This window comes from Maniola hyperantus, chromosome 28 (assembly GCF_902806685.2).
Source record: "Maniola hyperantus chromosome 28, iAphHyp1.2, whole genome shotgun sequence".
Taxonomy (NCBI): domain Eukaryota; kingdom Metazoa; phylum Arthropoda; class Insecta; order Lepidoptera; family Nymphalidae; genus Maniola; species Maniola hyperantus.
Window position 1 is genome coordinate 4447923 of NC_048563.1, and position 24789 is coordinate 4472711.

The 24789-nt window shown below is 36.8% G+C and overlaps 2 protein-coding genes across 8 annotated transcripts in view; one reads left to right on the top strand and one right to left on the bottom strand.

Moving 5' to 3' along the window:
• The window catches only part of Stat92E (Signal transducer and transcription activator Stat92E), a 37274-nt gene extending 33091 nt beyond the window's left edge, over positions 1-4183 (top strand). For all 5 annotated transcript variants that reach the window (XM_034983202.2, XM_034983198.2, XM_034983204.2 and 2 more), the window contains exon 22: positions 257-4183. Coding sequence is in view for 3 of the 5 variants with exons in the window: in XM_034983198.2 (XP_034839089.1) it covers positions 257-284 (28 nt within the window). In the remaining 2 variants the exon portion in view is untranslated. The remainder of the gene's footprint in view (positions 1-256) is intronic.
• Positions 4184-9267: 5084 nt separating this feature from the next.
• On the bottom strand, positions 9268-23756 carry Paip2 (polyA-binding protein interacting protein 2). Of its 3 annotated transcripts, XM_069508273.1 has the most exons (10): positions 23429-23753; positions 22445-22596; positions 21592-21929; positions 19405-19519; positions 18384-18502; positions 17944-18059; positions 16924-17030; positions 16054-16200; positions 15343-15623; positions 9268-14309 (listed from the first exon to the last, which is right to left on the bottom strand). In XM_069508273.1, exons 3-10 carry the CDS (start codon positions 21658-21660, stop codon positions 14061-14063), a joined length of 1203 nt encoding a protein of 400 aa, XP_069364374.1. In that variant the 5' UTR covers positions 21661-21929; positions 22445-22596; positions 23429-23753; the 3' UTR covers positions 9268-14060. The 3 variants fall into 3 exon arrangements, with proteins under 3 accessions (XP_069364374.1, XP_034838973.1, XP_034838972.1); XM_034983082.2 differs by lacking the exon at positions 22445-22596 and having other exon boundaries at positions 16054-16197; positions 23429-23756; XM_034983081.2 differs by lacking the exon at positions 22445-22596.
• Between the last annotated feature and the right edge of the window lie 1033 nt (positions 23757-24789).

The window sequence follows — 24789 nt, forward strand, 5'->3', positions numbered from 1 at the left end:
CTTGGGGGCCCCCATCATCGGAGCGCGTTCCCGGATCCGGTAAGTGACTGCATTACAAACACTGACCGTCCATTAGCTTTTCTTCTAAACAGGGTGTTCCCAGACCGGGTTAGCGTGGTTACATCCCGTACGGGTGTTCCCTCCCCGATTGACATCTCGACCTGTCGTGTACTATACTTTTAAAATACTTTTATTTAACAAACTTAAAAAAATAGTGTGTATTTTTAATTTTTATTGTGATTTTTTTAATTTTCAGGAGAAAATATGACGAAAATTACCAGTAGATTTAATTTGTTTCTGTGCTTCGAGTCAATTAAATATTTAATTTTAAGCGTATTTTACACGTATACTTTATATAATAAATATATGTTGCATCTTAGAAATTAGTGCCATAGACAAATATGATTTAATATTATTGTTTTACAAAATGAACCAATTATATATTTTTATTAAATTTTAAACTTTGACGAAACCAAGTTTTGAGTTGACAGAATAAATTGATTATTTTTTTTAATGGAATAAATCTTGTAAGTATAAGTCCCGCAAATTGCTAATACGCGTGGCCGCCATTTTAGTGACGTCAGTACTAGACTGAAGTTTCGAGCTAATGGTATATTTTTATTTTGGCTGACGTCAAAATGACGTCATTTCGATATTAATGAGACTTGATTCCAGCGCAATAGCAATTTGCGGGACTCATATTATTGTGAAAAATATGTATTTTTTATATTTTATCGATTATAAATAAGTGCCATAGATGTAGATAAACAAACGCCGTCAGATACTTACCAGTCTTCGATTTCAATATTGTTACTGATTCTGATCGCAACAAAATTTTAGAGTATTTGCATCTTTTTCCTACCAATGTAATAAGAAAAGGACAGACGAACTAAATTTTATTCAAAACTGTCAAACCTCGTGAGCTGTTTAAATAGTTTCTAGAGTAACACTAATTTAGATCTAAGAGAGAATCTAGAGTAAATTAATTTTTGGCCTTTTAAGCAATATTAAAAACTAGACGATGCCCGCGACTTCGTCCGCGTGGATTTAGGTTTTTAAAAATCCCGTGGGAACTCTTTGATTTTTCGGGATAAAAAGTACCCTATGTCCTTCCCCGGGATGTAAGCTATCTCTGTACCAAATTTCGTCAAAATCTGTTGAACGGTTGAGCCGTGAAAAGCTAGCAGACAGACAGACAGACACACTTTCGCATTTATAATAGCAATATTAAAAATAATTAGCAGATGCTCTAAATTCAGTTTAGAGAAAAAAACATCAGAATCAACGCCATCGTATATTTTATTTTTTAATGCAATTATTGTTTATATTAGAGTTTATGATGTATAGATTTAAGAGTATTTAGAAAAATAGGCATCGGATTAGCTACTTAGGTATCTGCAATCAAAAAAATCTTGAACATATTTTGTAATCTGTCGAAAAAATCAAATTTTTGTAAAATTTATTTTTTTACTTTTTGAGTTTATAGAAATTTCTGTTGTTGTGATACATGTGGCCTTACTGATAAACTCTAGCTTTTGTGCTATTATAAGTCAATTTTAGAATTTAAAAACTTTAATGTTTGAAACATGTTTGAAATTAAGGAAATTATTAATGGCTGAATTTCGCACATTTTTTATTGTATTTCAAATTTGGTGCTATTGTAGAGGCATTTTAATAGTTCTTTGACACTTCACTTTTGACAATCTTCTTTAGTTATTCTCTATGCGCGAAAAGAAGTTCACAAATTACAGAGACAAAACTCAGTGTGCGTAAAACATTTTGAGACGCCAATCAATCACAAACCGAAACTATGTTTTCTAATTGAATTGCGAATGCTTTTTGAAAACATTTTTGAATTGAATTTCGAACGTTTTTGATTGATGTTTTGTGATTGGCTGGTGTCTCAAAATGGTTAACAACCACGGAGATTTTTGTCTCTATCATTTGTATGGGATAACGTAACAGAGAGCGCTATACTAACTTGTTTTCGCAGATAGAGTATACTTAGGTGAAATGTCACAAGTGGCCTTTTTAAGGTGATTATACTGTAGTACAGTACGCTGCAGAAAGTAATGTACATCGACCTTTAGAAGGAGATAGCAGATTTGTAGAGTGTTTATGAGTGACAGAGATAACGCTCTACAAAGCCGAAATGTCATTCTAAAGGGCGATGTATATTACTTTCTGCCACGTACTGTAATCACTATTTGATTAACAAAAAAATGTAAAAAATAAAGCCCCAGATTGCATTTCTTTGTATCTCTCTAATAAATTTTTATGAAATGTGCACTTATGAAATTATATTTTTAGCGTAAGAAGTTTATATTTTTTAAAAAGTTAAAGTAACTAAGGGTAACATCAATTAAATCTGTAATACTCGTTACCCTGGGTAACTTTGCGCTAATTAGGTTTAAGACAAAATTAAAATTCTCTGCTCACCTAGTGATGACCAGGAGTCCACAATATTATCACTTTAACTAACCAAGTTACTCCGATGTACTTGCGCAGAAATCTTATTTTGAATGGTGCGAAAATATCACAGCTATATATTATATTTTTAATAAAATATACGGAACAACAGACAATATTTGTCTAGTAGGAGGCTTCGGCCGTGGCTTGCTACCACCCTCATCATCATCATCATCATTATCAACCGATAGACGACCTCCCTGGCGCACTGGTAAGCGCTGTGGTCTTATTAGTGGGAGGTCCGGGGTTCGATTCCTGGCAGGGGTTTGGAATTTTATAATTTGTAGATTTCTGGTCTGGTCTGGTGGGAGGCTTCAGCCGTGACTAGTTACCACCCTACCGGAGAAGCCGTGCCGCCAAGCGATTTAGCGTTCCAGCACGATGCCGTGTAGAAATCAAAGGGGCATGGGTTTAGTAAATACTACCACACCCTTTCCAGGTTAGCCCGCTTCTAACTTAGACTGCAACATCACTTACCACCAGGTGAGATTGCAGTCAAGGGCTAACTTGTATCTGAATAAATTAATTAATCCAATCTGCCAGTAGTAAGCACCCCGATTCCTAATTGTCACTTAATTAGCGCAAAGTTACCCCTTTACCCCTTTTCTTACTCTATTGCTAGTGCAAACGAAGCTTTTTGCTAATTAAAATGTGAAGTTTATGATTATTATTAATAATGAAATTTGATAGTGCTATATTATATTATTATTATGTATATTGATGTTACAATACGATTTTATAGATTTTAGTTTTTCTTTTTGTACAGAGAGACACTTTTAAAATACTTTGGAAATAATATTTGAACTCTATATATCTCTGTACCATGCGTTTCAATTGCTTTTCGGTAAAGTTTTTGTATTATTTTTCGTCTTATCAGTTTTCATATAATATAACGACACAGTCCAAAAGTGTTTTTTTTTATATGGCAGTAAATAGTTGCCAGAATAATAAGGCAAAAGTCGCCGTAGTACAATATTAGTCGCTAAGTCATTATTTATGCGACTTCACCTAATATAATGCGTAAACAATGACTTTCCACGCGCCATTTCAACTTTGTGTCAAATTTCATTTCGGTTCACTTTTACAATAAGGACTAAAATCGTAGATAGAATAATACGTAGATATAAGTACTGTGTAACCTCGTATGAGATAGCGATAGCACGACGTAACGATGAATAACACGACAATTATTACCAATGTTTAGTAGTCAATATTTGTATTAACCGATCAACAATATTTGTATTAAACGTTTTTTATGTGAAAACAAGTAAATAACTCATGAGAAATACAATTACGCCACGAATTCTCAAAGTTTGTTTTGCAACTTGTATGTATTCTTGAAAAAAACCAGTTACACGATAAGGGACAAAAAATAGGTTAGCTGCGTCTCTGTTTATCACATTAGTAACTTTATCTGTGCTCTCTTTTTAGTGCGAATGAGAAAGCAAACGTTCCTGCATCTACTTTTATTACTCTATCTGCGACTAAAATCGTACTTTTGACATGACAGTTGATACAAAGTTAAAATGGCGCGTGAAAAATTATTTTGTACGCATTACACCTACACTTTTTTTTTTGTTTAACCAAACAAAAACACCATTTAATTAATATACTTAATAATTAAAAGTGTCTGTCTGTATTAGCCGGCTTCATTCGTTATCACTGTAATGTTCAATGTGTAGATGTATACAATAAATATTGATTGTTGATAAAATTGCTGCATTTTATTTTTGTTACCCAAGCCTTCGAATCATTACAAATAGGCTTATCAATGGTACTGATTTTGAGCACAACAAAATTTTAGAGCATTCGCATCCTCTTCTTACTAATATAATATGAAAAGGACAGACATAGTTTGACAGTTTTAAGTTTAATTTAGAGCTGTCAAACCTTGTGACTTTAGCTTCCAGTCGTGAGCGTATCGTGTAGCGTGCAACTAAAACTTAGAGCCGTGTAAATGTTAAATTCATGTTCCGTCCTTTTTTAGCAATATTAAAAAGAGGATGCAGATACTCTAAATCACAGATATGTCCAGATTTGCAACTAACGTAGCCCCCTCAGTCCCTCTCGCTCAAGCAGATTTTCTTACTTGTGAAATGTCATTCCTTCTACACTGCACGTTGTTTGTCAAATACTCACGTACAAATACATTTTGACAAACAAAAAAAAGTGGCCACGGTGATAAGGACAAAACATAATCATTTTGTCACGTTCTAACAAGAGCTTAAATGCATTTAGCTATCTCGCTCTAACAGTAAGTGTCACAATAGGGCTACTTCTAACAGTCCTTATTCTGAGCTCTAAATTTAGTTAAGCGAAATACAACAGAATCAGCGCCAATGAACCACCAGCCTGCTGATTCGCTGACTCAGTGTCTAACACTGAATGATAGCCACCGAGCTCATTTGGCATTTATTTTTAATCCAGTGAAGGTTTCCTACGAAAAATTATTTTAATAACTCGGTGTAGCAATGTATGTAGAACCAACCAATGTCAAATGAGCTTGCTGGCTATCATTAATTAGTACCACAGCCTAGATATAGGTACAGTATTAAAAACATTAAGTATAAATTAAAAGAATAATATTTTTTTGCAAAGTTAGATGGCTGAGTCTTTTGTGTTGTAGATTATATAATTATTTATATTAGTGCTAATCCTATTCACCTAATAAACCTTAAATTTATTAAACCTACTCACGATTATAATATGTTACATACTTACGTGATTCTTCGCGTTATATACCTACTGTAGATTATTTCTTTAAGTTTTTTTTTATTTTATTCAGATACAAGTTAGCCCTTAACTGCAATTTCACCTGGTGGCAAGTGATAATGCAGTCTAAGATGATAGCGGGCTAACCCAGCAGGCCTAGCATGGGCCGGGAAATTTTCTCCCCGAGGAAAGGATAAAAATTTTATCCCCTCCGATAGTTATTTCCACTCTCCGAGCATGGGCACAGGGTTGGATATAATTATCCCCGGTGATAAGGCGGGGAAAGACTAGTCCTCGGTTAATGTCAAAGTGTTATAATTTTTTATCTGTGCTTTTGATTTTGCTCGTTTTCGCTCGTAACTCGTCTGTGGCTGCTTTTTATTTTAAAAGAGCTAGAAGCCGGAGCCGTAAAATAGTTTAAAAAACATTCACAGAAGATTATGCACGTAAGTATTGTTATTGTTTGTGTTTACCTAACCTAACTCCATTTTTGAATTATCCAAATTAAAAAATAATCGAATAGTTGAAATTCCTAGCTATCACAGTAAGTATCACAAAGACAATTTGTGTTAGTCAGTACACAAAATTGAAGTGATAATATATTGATATTGTTAGCGACAAAGAAATGCATAAATTGTTGTTTTATTTGCAGACATGGAAATATGTACTTGAAGAAGGGCACTGGCCACTGACTGACAAGTATGATGAGGCAGCTCGGGATGTAGGACCACCGGGAAATGTCTCAATAGTGCCGTCGGTCACATATATGAGCACATAAGTGTTCAATATTAATTATCACTGTTGGGCATAAATGCTCAACAGGAATTGGACCTGAAGACTCCATAATGGGCCAGCCAGAGAGATGCGTGTATTAATTTAGTTCTATTAAATGTGTGTCTTGTATAACAAACTCAAAATAACTTTAGGTACCTACCTATTGGAATAGGTAAGTTAGGTACACATCTTATCAACATAAAATATTTTCATTATTGTTTGAGATGATGATAAAACTAACAGTTCAGCACACTGCACTGAGAAGAGTTCAATATCACTTAAAATTGGTTAAGCTGGTATGGTTTGAGCTATTAAACTAACCTAATTTCTTTATAAGCATGTCAAGCCAATGTTTTTTATCTTATGGCAGGAAATCTTTGAAGTGTCGGTGGTGGACTATGGTGAGACTGTCGTTTAACCCACTTTGTACACAGTGGGTACTTTATAAAACCAATAGCTCTGAGTGGTTTTCCTATAAATGCCAATAAATAAATAAAAAGTAAGTAGAGGATATGTACATTTTTGTAATTTGTAAATAGTTATGAATATAGGAAGTTATTCTATGGCAGTGTGGTTTGATTGAACATTAAACTTGTTACTTCCTTTTCTTAAGGATAATAGCACTACTTTTAGATCTGTTAAGTTAACATCAGAGATTTGTGTACATCCAAATAAGCATTGTTTTAATTGGTATTCCTAATATTATGCCTAAAAGTTTGTGTTTGTTACTCAATCACACAGAGTACTTAAAGCAAAATTATTTTTTGAAGAAACTTATTTTTTGTTATAGCAGCAATAGAAATAAGTACAAAATTTCAACTTTAACCTGTTACGTTTCAGGAGACAGACAGATGGAGAGCTGAGACTGTAATAGGGTCCCATTGGTACCCTACAGAACCCTAGTAGTAGTAGTAGTAGATATAAGGATGGGTTTGCACAAGGTGGTTTTAGGTAATAGGTACTTAAAGAAATATATTTTAATGCAAATATGTATTTATTATTCCATCCCTTTTTCCCTTTTATTGTCGGGCAACAGTTAGCAGTCTGGTTTGATCCTTAGATATGTGAGACTTCTTTATTTGTTACATTTTCTAGTCTGTCCTTTGGTTGTTCCATTAGAATTCTGAAATATACAATTTATACATTAATGATTTTCAATAATAATAAATTAAGAGTAAGAGGATATACTGAAATGGTCTATAAAGTATAATAGGCTAACATATTTACTCTTACAAAACAATTTGTAAAGTGTTATTGTGTTTGTGTATCATTATGTATTTAACTATGATATAGGTGTGTATTTTAATTTAAGAATTGTTTTGTTAAATTAGACTCCTGCCTATTTTGTTCAAATAAATGATTTTATTATAATGAGTCATTGTGTTATTTTATATTTCCAATAATCCATACTAATATTATAAATGCGAAAGTGTGTCTGCCTGTCTGTCTGCTAGCTTTTCACAGCCCAACAGTCTAACCGATTTAGATGAAATTTAGTACCTACAGAGTTAGCTTACATCCCGAGGATGGACACCGGCTACTTTTTATTCTGGAAAATCAAATAGTTCTCACAGGATTTTCAAAACCTAAATCCACACAGATGAAGTCGCGGGCAATAGTCATCCCATGACCTTGACTTGTATCTCACTGGTAACTACCATCTGCCAAGAGTCTTATAGATGTGAGGACGTAGAATAAATAGAGAATAGCCGCGAATACCTATTTGTAGGTACCTACTACCTACCTAAGTAGGTAACCTAAATTAGGTACCTATTCGTTTGCACAAGATGGTTTTAGGTAATAGGTAAGTACTTACTTACTTTTATGAATCCATCCACCGAATTAATCGGCTTTAGTGCTTCATTAAGCTGCTCGCATAAGTACAGCACATAATATTTGTCCATCCGAAACAAGTGTCGGAACTCAGCGTCGGGAAATTCAAAGGGATTACTTCCATCACTAATTACGTGCTCATGTTATTTTCGTTCTAAATTCTCTATTTCAAACTAATAAAAAAAGCGCGAGACATGTTTTTTGATCTTTTAATAATTGAGTTAAAGTTCTATGAGCTTATACCCACCTCTAATCTCGATGATAAAATTATCCCTCTCAAATGTCAAAAAAGGACAGTTTATCTTCTTTTATTTGGCCCCATGCTATAGACGGTGGATAAATAGTCCCCCGAGTCCCCGTGAAATGTCAAACGGGGATAAACTTCTCCTCTCCCCTGTTGCCGTGCTCTGAGGGGTGGAGAAGTTAATGTTATCTCCTGTGCAGTGGATAAAATCGGGGGATATAATTTTTATCTTCGGCCCATGCTAGCCGTGGGAAGGGGTATGTAATTAGTTAATAGGTACCTTCGTTGCAGCTAGGCACCGAGGACAAACCTCTGTGGTTTTTTCGGTGTTTTTAGTTTAAGCTTTATTTGTATGTATTTTGATTTGATAATAAATAAATAAAAATAAAAAAAGTACCTACGTAGTAGTACGTTAGTACTATATTATTTTCTGTGGTAGTAGTAGAAAGTTAACTTTGCAGCGGCCATATTAGAAAGACATTGCGGCTTTTTAGGGTTCCGTACCTCAAAAGGAAAAACGGAACCCTTATAGGATCACTATGTTGTCTGTCTGTCAAGAAACCTTCAGGGTACTTCCCGTTGACCTAGAATCATGAAATTTGGCAGGTAGGTGGGTCTTATAGCTGGTATTATTTAAAACTTTCACGCACAATTACACGACGTTACGCACTAAAAATCTATCCAACTCAAATCCAGAAATTCAACATTATTTTGCTGGGATTACGCACACCATAAACTAATAATTAGTATTTTCAATTTTCGAAGTAAGATAGCTTTATCAAGTGGGGTATCATATGAAAGGGCTTTACCTGTGCATTCTAAAACAGATTTATATTTATTTTTATGAATCGGTTTTTGAATTATCATGCAAAATGTCGAAAAAACACGACTGTGGTACGGAACCCTCATTGCGCTAGCCTGACCCGCACTTGGCCGGTTTTATTCTTGGATTGGCGAGGTGACGACCGACGCGACGCCGCGTGCTGGCCCAAATCATCAAAAGGTAGGTATAAGTCCCGCAAATTGCTATTGCGCTGGAACCATGTCTCATTAACATCGAAATGACGTCATTTTAACGTCAGCCGAAATAAAAATATACCATCAGCTCGAAACTTAGTCTAGTGCTGACGTCACTAAAATGGCAGCCACGCGCATTAGCAAATTGCGGGACTCACAGAAAGTAGAAGGAATGATTTACGATTTTATATTTGGGCGAATAGTAAATGAAAATACAGTTTCTGGTTTATAATATTGTACATGTATTGACAGAATTCGTCTATAAACAACGCTATATTGTGACAAGTAATTTACATAAAATTTGCTGTTATTCATAAAATTAAAAGGAAAAAATACAACTTATATAATTCTAGTTTATTATGAGCATAGCGACATCGCATGGCGAGTTAGATCGCCCGGTGGTATGTAACTAAGCAATTTACAGTATTACCAAGCTTTTATAAGTCGCATCGGCAAAATTAATTCACATAAAAGCGCAACCTAACGCCGACTAAAACCAATGAAAATACAGACATTGGTACTGATTCTGAGCACAACCTAATTTTAGAGTATTCGCATACTCTTCTTACTAATGTAATATGATGAAAAGGACATAGGCAGTTTGACAGCTTTAAATTAAATTTTTAGATGGTAAAAACCCGTGATATTGACCCCAAATCTCTAGTCTCTCTCTAAACTAAATTTAGAGTATCTGCAACCTTTTCTTTTTACTAATGCTAAAAAAGGAACGGAACATGACTTTCACATTTAAAGACTAATTTTAGTGCACAATACAAATTTAAACAGTAGGTTCGCGAGTGCGGGTTTCACCATCTAAAAATTAAATTTAGAAATGTCAAACTGCTTCTGTCCTTTTCATATTACAATAGTAAGAAAGAGGGTACGAATACTCTAAAATTAGGTTGTGCTTAGAATCGGTGCCATTAGTGCACAGTGGCGAGCGTACTGTTTAAATTTGTAGCGTGCACTTTACACAGAATAGGCGCCAGTGGCACCGATTCCGTTGTCTTTCTCTAAACTAAATTTAGAGTATCTGCATCCTTTTCTCTTTAATATTGCTAAAAAAGGACGAAACATGAATTTAACATTTAAAGACTCTAAAATTTTAGTGCACGCTACAAATAATAGGCGCGCGACTGTCACGTCACGAGGTTTGACAGTTCTAAATTAAATTTAAAAGTGTCAAACAGTATCTTTCCTTTTCATATTACATTAGTAAGAAGAGGATGTGTATACTACAAAATTTAGTTGTGCTCAGAATCAGTATTATTGCTTGATGTTAAGATTTTAAACACAACAACAACAAAGACTCGCGCTATTTTGCTCATAATTCGCGCGTATTACAAAACATGGCGCGCGCTATGATTGGAGATATTTTCGCGCCGTTCAAACATAAGGTTTCTGCGCAGGTACATCGACGTAACTTATAAAAGTGGTAGTACTGTAAAAAGTACTGTCAAACATGCAAGCACATTCCTGTCTAATATATTATTATCGTTAAAAACAATATTATACAGATCCATACGTTAAAATTTACAATGCATTCTATTTTCAAAATTTTATATGCGAGTATTTGAAAAATAAAATTAGTACAGATTAAAATTTATTTACAAATTCAAAGTGCATTCAATTTCTTTTGACACGCATTTTTTTTTAAATCTAGTTATGGACATGCAAAACACCATGCGATGTCAAAACAATAAAAAAAAAAACAACATACCGTACTAATTTAAAGGTAATATAGGTAGGTTTAATTATAATAAGAGCACGGATTTCAGAAAACCATTGTTTTTGACATTAGATTTTTTACAGAGGAAAAATAATTTAAAAAATACACCAAGATTTCAGATTTTATGTTCGAACGTCAAAATCATTTAAGTTTTAAAAAGTCGATTTATTTTTTAAATATTAACTCCGTAATGGACTGATTTTCTAAAAACCGCAACTATTTATAATAGTCAATCAATATGAAATGCAACTATAAAAACATGTCTCCATAACATTTCAATTCAACAGTAAAATTACAAATTATTCAAAATTATAACTTACCGAGACTTTTTTATCATACTTAATTTTATTATCGGTTGAATATTAATACCTACAATTTCGAAAATGTGTGAACTGGATAGAGGCAAGTGGTATGGATTTTTTAAATAATTTAAAGGTTGGCAGCCCTGTTTTTAAAAAAATAACAGACTATAGAGCTAGAACCCAAAGCTGTGCGGCCAGTTAAAAAAACAAGCCTAAACTTTTTATATTTGACATGCTTGCATTTCAACTAATAAAATCACTAAACTATTTTTTTAACTTTAGCAGTATGCAATAATAATAATAATTACTAATAATAAAAATCTACTACATCTATTAACTCAACAAAAACCTACTATGGTATGAATTTTCTACCAGAATGGTTTTTTTTAACTCTAGCAACTTTTATTTTTTTCATTCGACTTAGACTGCGTGATAGACATAAGTTTTAATTGTGTATTTATTTCTTTTACCGTAATTAAATAAAAGTTTCCAAATGGCCGCCGTGCAAATAAAAAAAAGTGTTATTTCTTGTACGGTGGTACAGAACCCTTCGTGTGCGAGTCCCAATCGCACTTAACCGGTCTTTTACATTAAAAAAAAAATAACGAGTACTAAACTAATTTTGTTATAACCAATCATTTAGTAAACATATACCACGCGATTTAAATCGAAAAAAAAAACTAGAAATACTCCCAATTAAAATTTCTAAACCTCTATTTTATTACTTAACGTGCTAAAACAATTATTGAAATACCCTCAAAAACAAAAAAAAAATGTGCATTATTTTTATTTATTTATACATCTTTACTTGCAACGTTCACAAAAATGTACATAAGTTTTCCCAAATTTCATTAACTATTCGATTAATAATATGGACAGCCTTATATTTGTAGGCTAATTTTAATAATAATAATTAATAAAATATTTAGTGCGACTTTTTGTAATATAATATTGTGTCCAACCTAAGAATAGGAATGAATCTGCGCCATATTGTGGCATATTAACTGGAAATATTACGCGTACAAACTGAGAAAGGACTCGCCATAATATTATGTGCCAACTCATAACTGTCATGCCAAAAGTACGGTAGTATTTTTACATGTCAAAAGTTCTGTCATGTCAAAGCCTTTCTCATATTGTACGCGTAATATTATATTTTGATTGAATATATTTCATTTTAATTTATTTTCGCAAATTTTTAAATATAGTTAAATTATGTATAAAAAAACGTTACGCATGCAAATTATTTTCCTTCTTATTTTATTTTATCGTTTCTTAATAAAAATATGGCTAAGATATCAAATTAAATGCTGCGTGATACTAAGTCATAGTCTCAATATTGGTTAAAAAGAAAATTGTTAGCCAAAAATAAAAAAATAGTTCTTTACACTACAAAACTTCGCACTAAATATCACCGACGAACGATAAAACTATAACTAATTCATAATTATTATTATTTTTCGTCTATAATAAATCTTATTTTTAGTTTACCATAATCAATAATTATTATTAGGATTTTTACATTTTTTTTTTAATTTTTTTCCATAATTTTCCTCGCGAAAGAAAAAATCCGGGAGATATCACAAATAACGCCTATTCACACTAAAATTACGCAAAAATCAGAAAAAATATTGCCTATACATACATACAACCGACGCTATACCCCTAGCAACAACTTAGGCTTCAAACACATTGACGTGTTGTATTGTAACGTAACTTGCCGTCACGATCAATCGCTCGAATAATTGACACTCGAACATCAGAGTGTTACGAGAGACTAATGTGCATGTGTTCTTATTATAATATGTATACAGAGAGTTCACTATATGGCGTCATGTTGGCACTATTGCACTTCATACAATAAAAATTTGACAAAGCAATGGTGCCAACATTGCAAGGCATAAGTTATTGAACGGTCTGTAACTAAAAACCTCGTATCGCACAACCCCCATCAACACGACAATGTGTTCGTACCTTTTGTCAACAACCAATCTACTATTGGCTAAAATGCACTGTTCCAGGCCAAAATTCAGCCAGTAAAATATTTTTTACAATCAGAAGTCACTTGCTAGGGACTAACATGAAACGACATATTTAGTCTTTATTTTAGTAGCTTTTTTCCCCAATGTTGCCACACTAATGGCGGGCAAAAAAATGGTAGTTTTTCAGTAGCGTTTTCATCAATGCTATTGTTAAAACAATAGATAAATTTTGAAGTTTTTTTAGTATTTAAAAGCCCTTTTTTGTCAGGACAGTAGGTAGATAATAATTTATACGTCCCCTTAAAATTGCCATGTCAAAAAAGGAGTAAAGCCTGAATTTTTCTTACACTGATGCTAGTAAATTAGTAGTATTTTTTAAAGAATTATAGTATTTTTGGATTATGGTATATATATAAGGTATATAAGTATGGCTTTGAATTATTTTTTGAACACATTAGTATGAACTTAGGTTTAAGTGAATGTTGTCTGTGGTCAATTGTTTCATTCAGATTTATACGCAAAAAAATATTTAACTCTATTTCTTTTCACGCAACTGCGTGGACAGATCTGTCACCAACACTCGCGTGTCTGATCAGACTCAAAGCATCGTAGAATTAATACAACAAATGAAGTTGTTGTGTGCTCTTCACAGACCTGGGCGCGTTTGGAACCCTCGTAGCTTTAGTTTTAAGTTTGCGTAATAATTATCACCACTATATCTTACAAATCCAACAACTGACAATGGAAAAGAATAATTTATTACCTATTTTGAATAAATCATTTGACTTTGACTTTGAAATGTGCATTCGTACGCGCGACTGTGGAACGCGACCGACATCAGCGTTAGAAAAATTCAGGTTTTTAGTAGCAATTGGTAATTTTTCGTGGCAGTGTTGCCACACTCCCCGTAGGTCACAAAAACAGGGCAAATATTATAACAAGTAGGTAATATTTAGATTTTTTGTACATTTAAATTTTGCCATCAAAGAACATAGATTTTATTTCATAGAGTTTTTTCTTTGTACACTGGTTTTTTCCATTTTGGGGGTAGATTTTTCTTTCACTCTACTGTCTTTTAGGATTGGTTGTTTTTGGATTTTGTCGGTTTTCGTCGCTTGTGACGGGGTTTTTTCTGTGACTGGCGGCGTGGTGGGCTTTTTGGGTTTGTTGGCTTTCGCCGCCGCGGCGTAGTTGATGGGTTTGATTCCCGGTTGCGTCGATTCTTCCGCCACTGGTGGGGTTGTTTGCTGGGGAAGGAAAAATACAGCTTTAGAACATAGTAAAAAAAAAGCTGTGATAGCCTAGCTGTTAGGACGTCCGCCTTCTAATCGGAGGTCGGGGGTAACCCGTGTGATTGAAGGACAAACATACACACTTTCACATTCATATGGCCGTAGTGATTCCAATAAGTACCCCAATTTTTGAGTTCAAGTGTTTTTAGAATCTTTATTTAAAGTAACTCCAAGTCTAATCCAAGCCTAATGGTTAGTGGCTTAGGCTACATCTAATATCTATCCTCCAGGATCGAACCCCCGACCTCTCTCCTTTCCGATTAAGAAATCGGAGGTCGGGGATTCGATCCTGGGCACGCACCTCTAACTTTTCGGAGTCATGAGCGTTTTAAGTATTTAAATATCACTTGCTCTAACGGTGAAGGAAAACATCGTGAGGAAACCTGCATGCCTGAGAGTTCTCCATAATGTTCTCAAAGGTGTGTGAAGTCTACCAATCCGCACATGGCCAGCGTGGTAGACTATGACCAAAACCCTTCTCACTCTGAGAGGAGACCCGTGTTCTGTAGTGAGCCAACGATGTGTTGATCATGATGATAATGATGAAACTAGAAAGATTTTAATTTAAATAAACTTTTACAAGTGCTTTAAAAGTGTCACTTTATATACCACTGGTACAATGCCAGTGCCGAGAGAAGAGCCTGCAAGAAACTCTGCAGTTGCTCTTTTCAAATATACAATTTACAATATTATGCCCTGTATAGTCACTGCAGTTCTGAACATTGCTGAAACGAGCTGGGAGTTAGAATGAAATAGTGAAAAAAATATACATACATATACGGATCAAATACAGAACCACCTATTTTTTAAAGTTGGTTAAAAATATTTCTTAAACTTACTTTAGCAACAGGTGCCTTTTCTCTATTCAGGCCTCTGGTTCATTGATTTTTGAAAAATCGCGAACAAACATACCTACATACAGAAAGCTCCTTCATTGAAGTTGGTTAAAAATTGTGTCAACTCACTTTATTATTTTAAAAAAACTCACTTTAACGACTTCGACAACGGGCGTCTCCTCTCTCTCCTCCACTCTCACGTCACTCTTAACTACTTTGACGCTCGACTCCTTCTTCTTGGCCTGCACTTTGGGCTCAGACTTGACCACCACCGGTCGAGCCTTCGCCTTGACGTCAACTTTGGGCGTCTTCTTGACGTCCGGCTTGGCTTTGACGTCCTTTTTGACGTCTCGTGGGGATCTCTTGTCTGAGTCTATAGGGAGGACGTCTGCCGCGCTGACTTCTGGAGGCTCGGTTGGCGGTTGTATTGATTCTGAAATTGACATATACAAGCTCAATTAAAACTTTTCTTTGAAGGTGGAAAGCTCAATAAAAAAAACCATCCAAGTGCGAGTCAGGCTCGCGCAACGAGGTATCCGTACTACAGTCGTATTTTTTCGACATTTTGCACGATAATTCAAAAACTATGATGCATAAAAATAAATAAATAACTGTTTTAGAATGTACAGTTGAAGACCTTTCATATGATACCCCACTTGATATAGTCACTCACTTCGAAAGTGGAAAATACTAATTATTAGTTCATGACCACAATTTAATTTTTTTTGTGTGATGTAACCACAAATTCACAGTTTTCAGATTTTTCCCCGAATGTCCCGATAATGGAATTTATCCCGGGAAGAGTTCCCACGGGAATCTACACGTAAGTCGCGGGCAAAAGCCAGTACAATATAGATTTTTACCTTCTGTTTTACTCTGTTCTGTGATCTGCTCTTCTTTGCCGTCGACTGTGTCCTTCTGCGTCACTTCTGGAACCACTTTTGTACTCTCCGCTTCTGTTTTGACTTCTGCCTTTACTTCTGTGTTTGCGTTGTCCAGTTTCTTTTCTTCTAGAACGAAAAGAGAGAGCATATAAAATTTCAGTTATAACTGTTCACTATATAAGTCCCGCGAATTGCTAATGCGCGTGGCCGTTATTTTACTGACGTCAGCACTAGACTGAAGTTTTGAGCTGATGGTATATTTTTGTTTCGGCTGACGTCAAAGTGAAGTCATTTCGATGTTAATGAGACATGGTTCCAGCGCAATAGCAATTTTCGGGACTTATTATATTAAATTATATTAGGTTCACTTTCGTTTAACAGGACTATTGAACCCACGGAGTAGAAAATCAAATGCGGGTGTCTTTGTAAGTGGTCAACTAAGTAATTTTTTAAAAGGTAGTTAAAGACCTTTTTTTCCCGCTGGTAAAAATGCTATAAAGGCGGGTATGTGGGACTCACTCGCGGTTTTTTAACCGCCTTCAGCATACCCACTGAAAAACCCAGCGGTACCGTCCGCGTCAAGTATAAAACGTCTCAGGATCCTGGATATCGGTTGCGACTGAGACGTCCTGACAGACCGGCACAAGTTTACTCACAATACCTAGGGCGGGAGAAGGTGAGCATACTGTCTCCTTCTCCTCCCCTGTCTTCTTCTGCGGAGCGGGTGTGCGTCAGCGTCCAGCTCTCGTTCCCGCTCCGCGGCCTCCTTCAGATATATGTATAGGTAGTTAAAGACCTGGAGAGTGACATAGGCTACTTTTCATCTCAGGAAATATGGTCAAATCTTACCAGGTGGCTGTCGCGCTCTGTTGGGGACAAACTCAGCTGCCAGCGGGTTGAGCGTAGACTTGGATACCGCCTCTTCTAGTGACACGGACCCTGAGCCGTTGCTTGTTCTGAAAATACAAACAAAACATTATTGAAAAGTTCTAATACAATATCCACCCCATACAGTGTGACAATGCTCTCTTGACACTTGAATGACATTGACAGGGGGGCGCTGTTGGAGAACAAAGGCTTAGAATATTCAAACAAGAACAAAGGAGACACTTGACGGCAACGTTAGTTCCGATTTTCGCCACGCGCCAAGATAGCCTTGTAGGTTAATAAGTATAGGGCTCTCTCTGTTACGTAATCCCACACAAATGACAAAGCCAAAAATATCAGTGTTCGAGTGTACCATTTTGATACACCAACCAATCACAAACATGTTTTCAAAAAACATTAGTAATGTTTAGGCTCACAGGAGGTGGATGGAAGAAAACTAATAAGCAATAATATCCTTATAATAATTATATTCAAAGTTACATTTAAATGAAAAGACTAAAAACTAGTGCTTATATCTACGGATGAGAATATTCTGTCTTACAATGAACCAAAAGCTTAATTTGTTGTAATCCGCTGAAACAGGTCGAATCTGTATGGTGCAACATGCAGCATGCGAAATGCACCGCCCGCCCTCCCACTGCTAAACATGCAGGAAGAAGAGCCTCAATAGCTCAACCGGTAAAGGAGTGGACTGAAAACCGAAAGGCTGACGGTTCAAACCCCGCCCGTTGCACTATTGTCGTACCTTCTCCTAGCACAAGCCTGACGCTTAGTTGGAGAGGAAAGGGGAATATTAGTCATTCAACATGGCTAATATTATTTTGATAAAAAAAAATAGAAGCAGCCACCAGGCAAGCAATACGCACCACCACCACGCAGCACCACAAAAATGCCAAACACAATCGACTCATGTTTCGCCCCGACACGTGTTGGGGCGAAACGTGCGTGTAGGTTTAAACGGAATAACCCGATTTAACTTACGTAGGATGGTTGTGTCCGTTGGAGACTGGCCTGTGCCTCTGTTCCCTCTGCTCGTCTTCTAACATCGCCTCTATGCATTGCTCCATCAACGCTTCTTCTTCCAACTGCTGCATCACCTGCAAATTATATGACGATGTTTTGTACAATTGTGTCACGAGCGCAGTGAGCGTGAAATTTTTGAAACTAAACTTCTTGAATTCCAATGAGATTTAAATATGAATAAATCAGACATCAGACGTAAGCAGCTTAAAGCTAAGAGAGCTAAGCAAGGCCATTTCTCAACATTTTATTAATCACATTGCCTAACTAGGCAATGTGATTAATAAAATGTGAATGCTCTAAAATTTAGTTGCCATCAGAATCAGTACCAATATTAGGATTGGAACAAAATTTTAGAAAAGTTTTACAAACTCTGAAGAGTAAGTATGGACAAAACTCACTTGTTTGTCGAATTCCTCCTCGTTCTCCATCCACATGTAGTCTTCGAAGTCGTCCGGCTGCACGGGGGGCGCGGGTGGGTACTGTGGTGGGTAGTACGCGCCTGCCATCACGTATCCCGCTGAGTAAGTTATACAATTTATTTTTTAGTTTGAAAAAATAAATCTAAATATATAAAAGGAAAAGGTGACTGACTGACTGACTGATCTATTAACGCACAGCTCAAACTACTGGACGGATCGGGCTGAAATTTGGCATGCAGATAGCTATTACGACGTAGGCATCCGCTAAGAAAGGATTTTTGAAAATTCAACCCCTGGTGAAATAGGCGTTTGAAATTTATGTAGTCCACGCGGACGAAGTCGCGAGCATAAGCTAGTCTAAATATATAAAAGGAAAAGGTGACTGACTGACTGACTGCTATCAATGCACAGCTCAAACTACTGGGCAGATCAGGCTGAAATTTGGCATGCAGATAGCTATTATGACGTAGGCATCCGCTAAGGATTTTCGAAAATTCAATCCCTAAGGGGGTGAAATAGGGGTTTGAAATGGTGTAGTCCACGCGGACGAAGTCACTAGTCAGCTAGTCCCATATAAATGATAGGAATAAAAAACTCAGTGGGCGTTAACCATTTTGAGTGGGCACCAAACATAGGCTGTGTTTTCTGTACTACTCAGAGTACTACGGATGTGATTGGTTGCCCACTCAAAATGGTTAGCGCCCACTGAGTTTTTTGTCTTTGTCATTTATATAGGACTAGCTTATGCTCGCGACTGCGCCCGCGTGGACTACACAAATTTCAACCCCTTAGAGGTTGAATTGTCAAAAAACCTTTCTTAGCGGATGCCTACGTCATAATAGCTATCTGCATGTCAAGTTTCTGCCCGATCCGTCCAGAGCAGTGCGTTGATAGATCAGTCAGTCAGTCGGTCTGTCACCTTTTCCTTTTATATATTTAGATTAAGATTACGTAACAGAGAGAGCGTATACTAACTTCTCTTGTACATAGAGTATAATACCTGGTATGTGCCCCCTGGGTATATGCACAGGGTAGACGGGCGGACGGTGCACCCCCGCGTCCCCGCTGCCGACCACGCCGCCGCCCACTCCGCTGTCGATTATCACGCCGTTTGGCTGCAACAATCATCATCATCATCATCAGCATGCCCACCCACTATAGTATGTGACAGGACATCTTAACCACTAGGCTAGCATCATCATCCTGATCAACCCATCGCCGGTTCACTACAGAGCACAGGTGAGCAGTATTTTTGGCCATAGTCTACCACGCTGGCCATGTGCGTATTGGTAGACATCACACACCTTTGAGAACATTATGGAGAACTCTCAGGTATCTCAGGATGTTTTCCTTCACCGTTAAAGCAAGTGATATTTAATTATTTAAAACGCACATAACTCCGAAAAGTTAGAGGTGCGTGCCCAGAATTGAACCCCTGACCATCGATTATAAGGCAAACGTTATATCATCATTATCAACCGATAGACGTCGACTGCTGGACATAGGTCTCTTGTAGGGACTTGCCACGATCTTGCGCCGCCTGATATCGTCCGTCCACCTAGTTCACCACCACCTTTCCAACACTGCGTTTTCTGGCGCGAGGTCGCGATTCTAGCACCTTGGGACCCCAACGTCTATCGGTTCTACGAACTATATGGTCAGTCATCTCACATCTGCAATCAGCCAGCCTAAGGCAGTGGTCCGACCGCTGACGATGAACGAGACACGAGTATAACTAGAAACTATAAACGAGTTGGCGATCAGCGGGAAGCGAGTGTGTAGTTTCGATAGTTTTGTCGCCGGGCTATAAGCGATTGTGCAAGTGCGACGGGCGATTACTCGCGCCATTTGACCGCGGTCGCTCAGTTCTGTGCAAACTTACACGCGCGCGTTACATGTGTTCAAGTGAGCGAGCATCGCTGAACGAATATCGCTGAGTGAGTTTAATTTTGAAAGCTCGTCGCTCAGCGACAAAACTAGTAAAGCGAGTAGTCGCCGGCAGTGTGAACAGTCAGAGAGCAACTTTTGATATATGCATATCTTTCGTTTACATGGAATGTACATTTATTCTGCGTTTCTTGAGAGAAAATCGCCGATAGTTAGTCGTTTTCTCGCCGGCGCGGTCGGACCACTGCCTCAAGTACACGTTAAGAAGTTCGAAAAATATTCACGTAGAATTATTCTTACCAGGTTTGCTGATGGAGAATTTTTTTACATCAGCGAATGCTAATGCAGAATTTTTGAGACTGACATCAGCCGATGTTGATGCTGATGCTGATTTTTACTATGTTCTTTAAAAAAAAATGGAGAAACAAACTGATTATAGTGTGTGCAAAACACATGGTCCAATCTGCCCCACAATTGTGTAAGAAAAACGTATTTGTCGTTGTCGTAATCGTCAACAAATTCTGCGCTTTGATTGGCTGTGAAAAACTGTAAACAGAAAATCAACCAATTAAAGGGCAGAATTTTTTAAGAATTACGATAACGATGAATACGTTTTTCTTACACAATCGGCAGGCTGAACCTGAGATGAACAAGCGTCATAGATGGCCTATTCATGCCCTTCCACGGAGGTAGGAAAAGAATGCTTATTTTTATCCCGAAAAATTAAAAAATTCCTATGGGGTTTTTAAAAGTCCAGGTGAAGAAAATCCTCATTGAAAATTCTTGATGAACTGAAAGATCTCAAGTGAAACACCATTGTACACAAAATTCCGTTGTACACAATCTCTTAACTAAATTAACAGGTCTAAATCTGGTGCTATCCTTTTCCGCAAGCAACATTATGAAAGGGAAAGATATAGATTTAGTTTAGTTTAGAGATTGTGTACAACGGAATTAGCCACATTGTGTAGAGTTCTTGCAATTCACAAAGGTGAGTGAACTTTACTTGTGGTTACGTTGTATACACGGGCATTACGTGTGTGCGTGCATGCCTGACCAATCAGTCGCGAGCAAGCGCTCGCAAACGCAAACATTTACTGTACCTTACGTATACCGATACGACTTAAACACAACCATGAGTGTACCTTACGTATACCGATACGACTTAAACACAAGCATGAGTGTACCTTACGCATACCGATACGACTAAAACAAAAGCATGAGTCACTCGCCTTCGTGAAATGCAAGAACTATACTAATTTTATGCTGAAAGGGGAAGGGGAAAAACAGTATTTATTACCTGCCACTGTCCATTTTCTTCATTGCCATAATAAGCGCCAACGTTTGCGGACGTTTCCGGAATTTTCATGCTTGCACTTACAATTTATTCAACTACCTACAGTATGTTCATAAAATGTAAACTACACTCTCGAAAAACACTAACCACTCACTTAAAAGTTAATTTAAAACAAAAGCGAATTGCGGGCTTCGAATAATACAAGTTAAAGTCAATAGTTAAACTTTTAAAATCAATAGTTTAAAGAGTTAAATCTTATGATATATAATTTGAGGCACTGATATCGTAGGCTTATCACTTCTTAGTGGGTTTGTTTGTATCATGTCTGGTGCAATTGCCAACTGGAAACAAAAAAACAACGTCATTTTTAGGGTTCCATACCTCAAAAGGAAAAACGGAACCCTTATAGGATCACTTTGTTTTCTGTCTGTCTGTCTGTCGGTCTGTCAAGAAACCTACAGGGTACTTCCAGTTGACATAGAATCATGAAATTTGGCAGATAGGTAGGTCTTATAGCTGACATTCGGAGAAAAATCTGAAAACGGTGAATCACACAAAACGCGAAAAATCCACGCGAACGCAGTCGCGGGCATCAGCTAGTTTATAATAAACTAGATGATGCCCGCGACTTTGTCCGCGTGGATTCAGGTCTTTAAAATTCTCGGGGGAACTCTTCGATTTTCCGGGATAAAAAGTAGCCTATGTTCTTCCCCGGGATGCAAGCTACTTTTGTGACAAATTTTGTCCAAATTGGTTGAACAGATAGGCCGTGAAAGTGTGAAAGGCTAGCAGACATACAGACACACTTTCACATTTATAATAATAGTATGGATTAAAACATTTTGAGGAAACCTACATGCCATAGAGCTCTCCATGATGTTCTCAAAGGTGTGTGAAGTCTGCCAATCTGACTTGGCCAGCATTGTAGACTATGGCCAAACCCTTCTCAATTCTGACAGACCTGTGCTCAGTAGTGAGCCAGATACGAGTTGATCATGAAACACAAGTCTTATACACAAGTCAATAAAAATAGAAAAGAAATGTTGTTAGTCTGTTCAAATTACTAGATTCTGTCTGCAAATTTATCTCTGGTATATCTATCTTTATAGCCTACTAGCTCATGCCCGCGACTTCGTCCGGGAACTGGGCAATTTTTTAAATTTTTCTCTCCATAACAACCAGCCTTGTACTTCAAGGAATATTATAAAAAAGAATTAGCGAAATCGGTTCAGCTGTTCTCGAGATTTGTTAACAGCAACACATTTAGCAATTCATTTTTATATTCAGAGATTAGTATAGAAGAATAACACATTGTGCTTGTCAAACTTGTAGATACTTCTTTAACAACACCACATGAAACAGTATAAAACATAAATCAAGCAAAAATGTTAGGAAATGAATAGGTATGTGAGTTACCTTGCCCATGATCTTATTTGAAACACTATGTAAAAGTATTTCAAAACATCTCTACATAGTAATAAAAAGTGAAAATTCATGATGTTAATTGCTAATTATTATGGCTAACTGGCATAATAGAAAGTTATTAGCATAAGTGCTAACGGAAATTGATGTAAAACTAACAATATTTTCCAAGATTACACTTCTATCGACAATTATGCAGTTACACTGACAGGCTTGTAACCAATCTTAAAATAGACCACCTATATAGGATATAGAACAAAAATATGTAAGTGACCGACTTCTGTTTAACGAGTATGTGAATCGAGACACGAAATTAATGTCGACGTGTTAAATTTTAGTGCTACTATTCGTCTAGAGGATGCAATACATACGATTCGATCTTTAACACGTGTTATCAACAAAAAAATGCAGTACTTACTCTAAATTCGCGGTTGAGGCGCGAACTTTATCACTATAACGCAGTTTAACGTAACCACACAGTTCTTACTGCGTTTTCGTTGCACAATATTTTAATTTTAAACTTAATAACCTATACACCATTTCACACAAGATTTTTACACGAAGTCGTGGCTATAATGGCGACCGGGGTGAACATCGCCCGCATGGAACACAATTTTCAATAACAAAACTAACTTCGCACTGCTGAAATGCCGGTTCTATTATTTGCAACGGAAATTTTTGAAAATGTAAATTTGTAAAAATGTTAAATTATGATAATTAGCACTTCAAATCACCTTTCTGAGAGAAACATATTCTTGTAAATTTAGTTAGGCGGTAGGCCAAAATAATGTCAATTATTATTGTCAAGGTTGTCAAGACTTTAATTTGATTTTTGATTGATATTCTTATTTCGAAAAAAATAGTAATTGTGCTTGTGTGGATTTTCTGCAAGGTTATTTTAACGCCGGCTCCACACGTTGGCCTATGTTCCTTGCGTTGGCTTGGCCCCAATACTGTTCGCCCAAAGTAAGCCAATGTAATATGTACTGGCCTTCCAACATGAGAAATTAGGATTATGCTTGTGTGATTAGCATTAGAGGCGAGGCCTACACGGTCAAGCATGTTTGTCAAATTTTTCGTTTAGTGACGTTTTAGAAATATGAAGCTAAAATGGAGCGTTTGTTTGACAAACATAGCCGTACACCATCAAGCATGTTTGACAAACAGACCATCAATCAAATTTGCCAAACAGTCGTCAAACACGTAAAATTTGACTAACGTGATTGACCATGTGTGGGGCCTCTTTGCCCCAACACTTGCGCCAACCTTTAGCGCCGTATTCACCATACATCTTGCTGTACGTCCCGCCAAGGCCATGCACGATGCACGATGCAAAAAGACCGTGAATAGGCTTGCTGTACGTCGATAATTATTATTAATTGTTTGCTGGATGTGCTGGATGAATTTTGCATCCAGCGAGCACCCCCACCACCGCCCGCGTCGTGCAGATGGACAGTGAATAGCGCGGACGTACCGCAGAGTCGTCCTGCGTCGTGCATGCTTGATCGTGAATAGGCTTTACAATAACAGCAGATTTGACATTTAGAGGTTGTTTCGTTGAATGCTCTCTCTCTCTCTCGTTTAAATACTCTCTTGCTTGATGAATGCACGATGGTGTGTATGCTACATCCAGCACCGCGGCCTTGAGCTGACGTACAGCCGGGATGGATGGTGAATAAGACGCTTTTGGCTGTTTTGTCGGTTTCTCAATGGAAACAGCTTTTTTTTCTGGTCGGTGGGAAACAGTGCCAACGTTCGCGATCCATCCACAGTCCACAC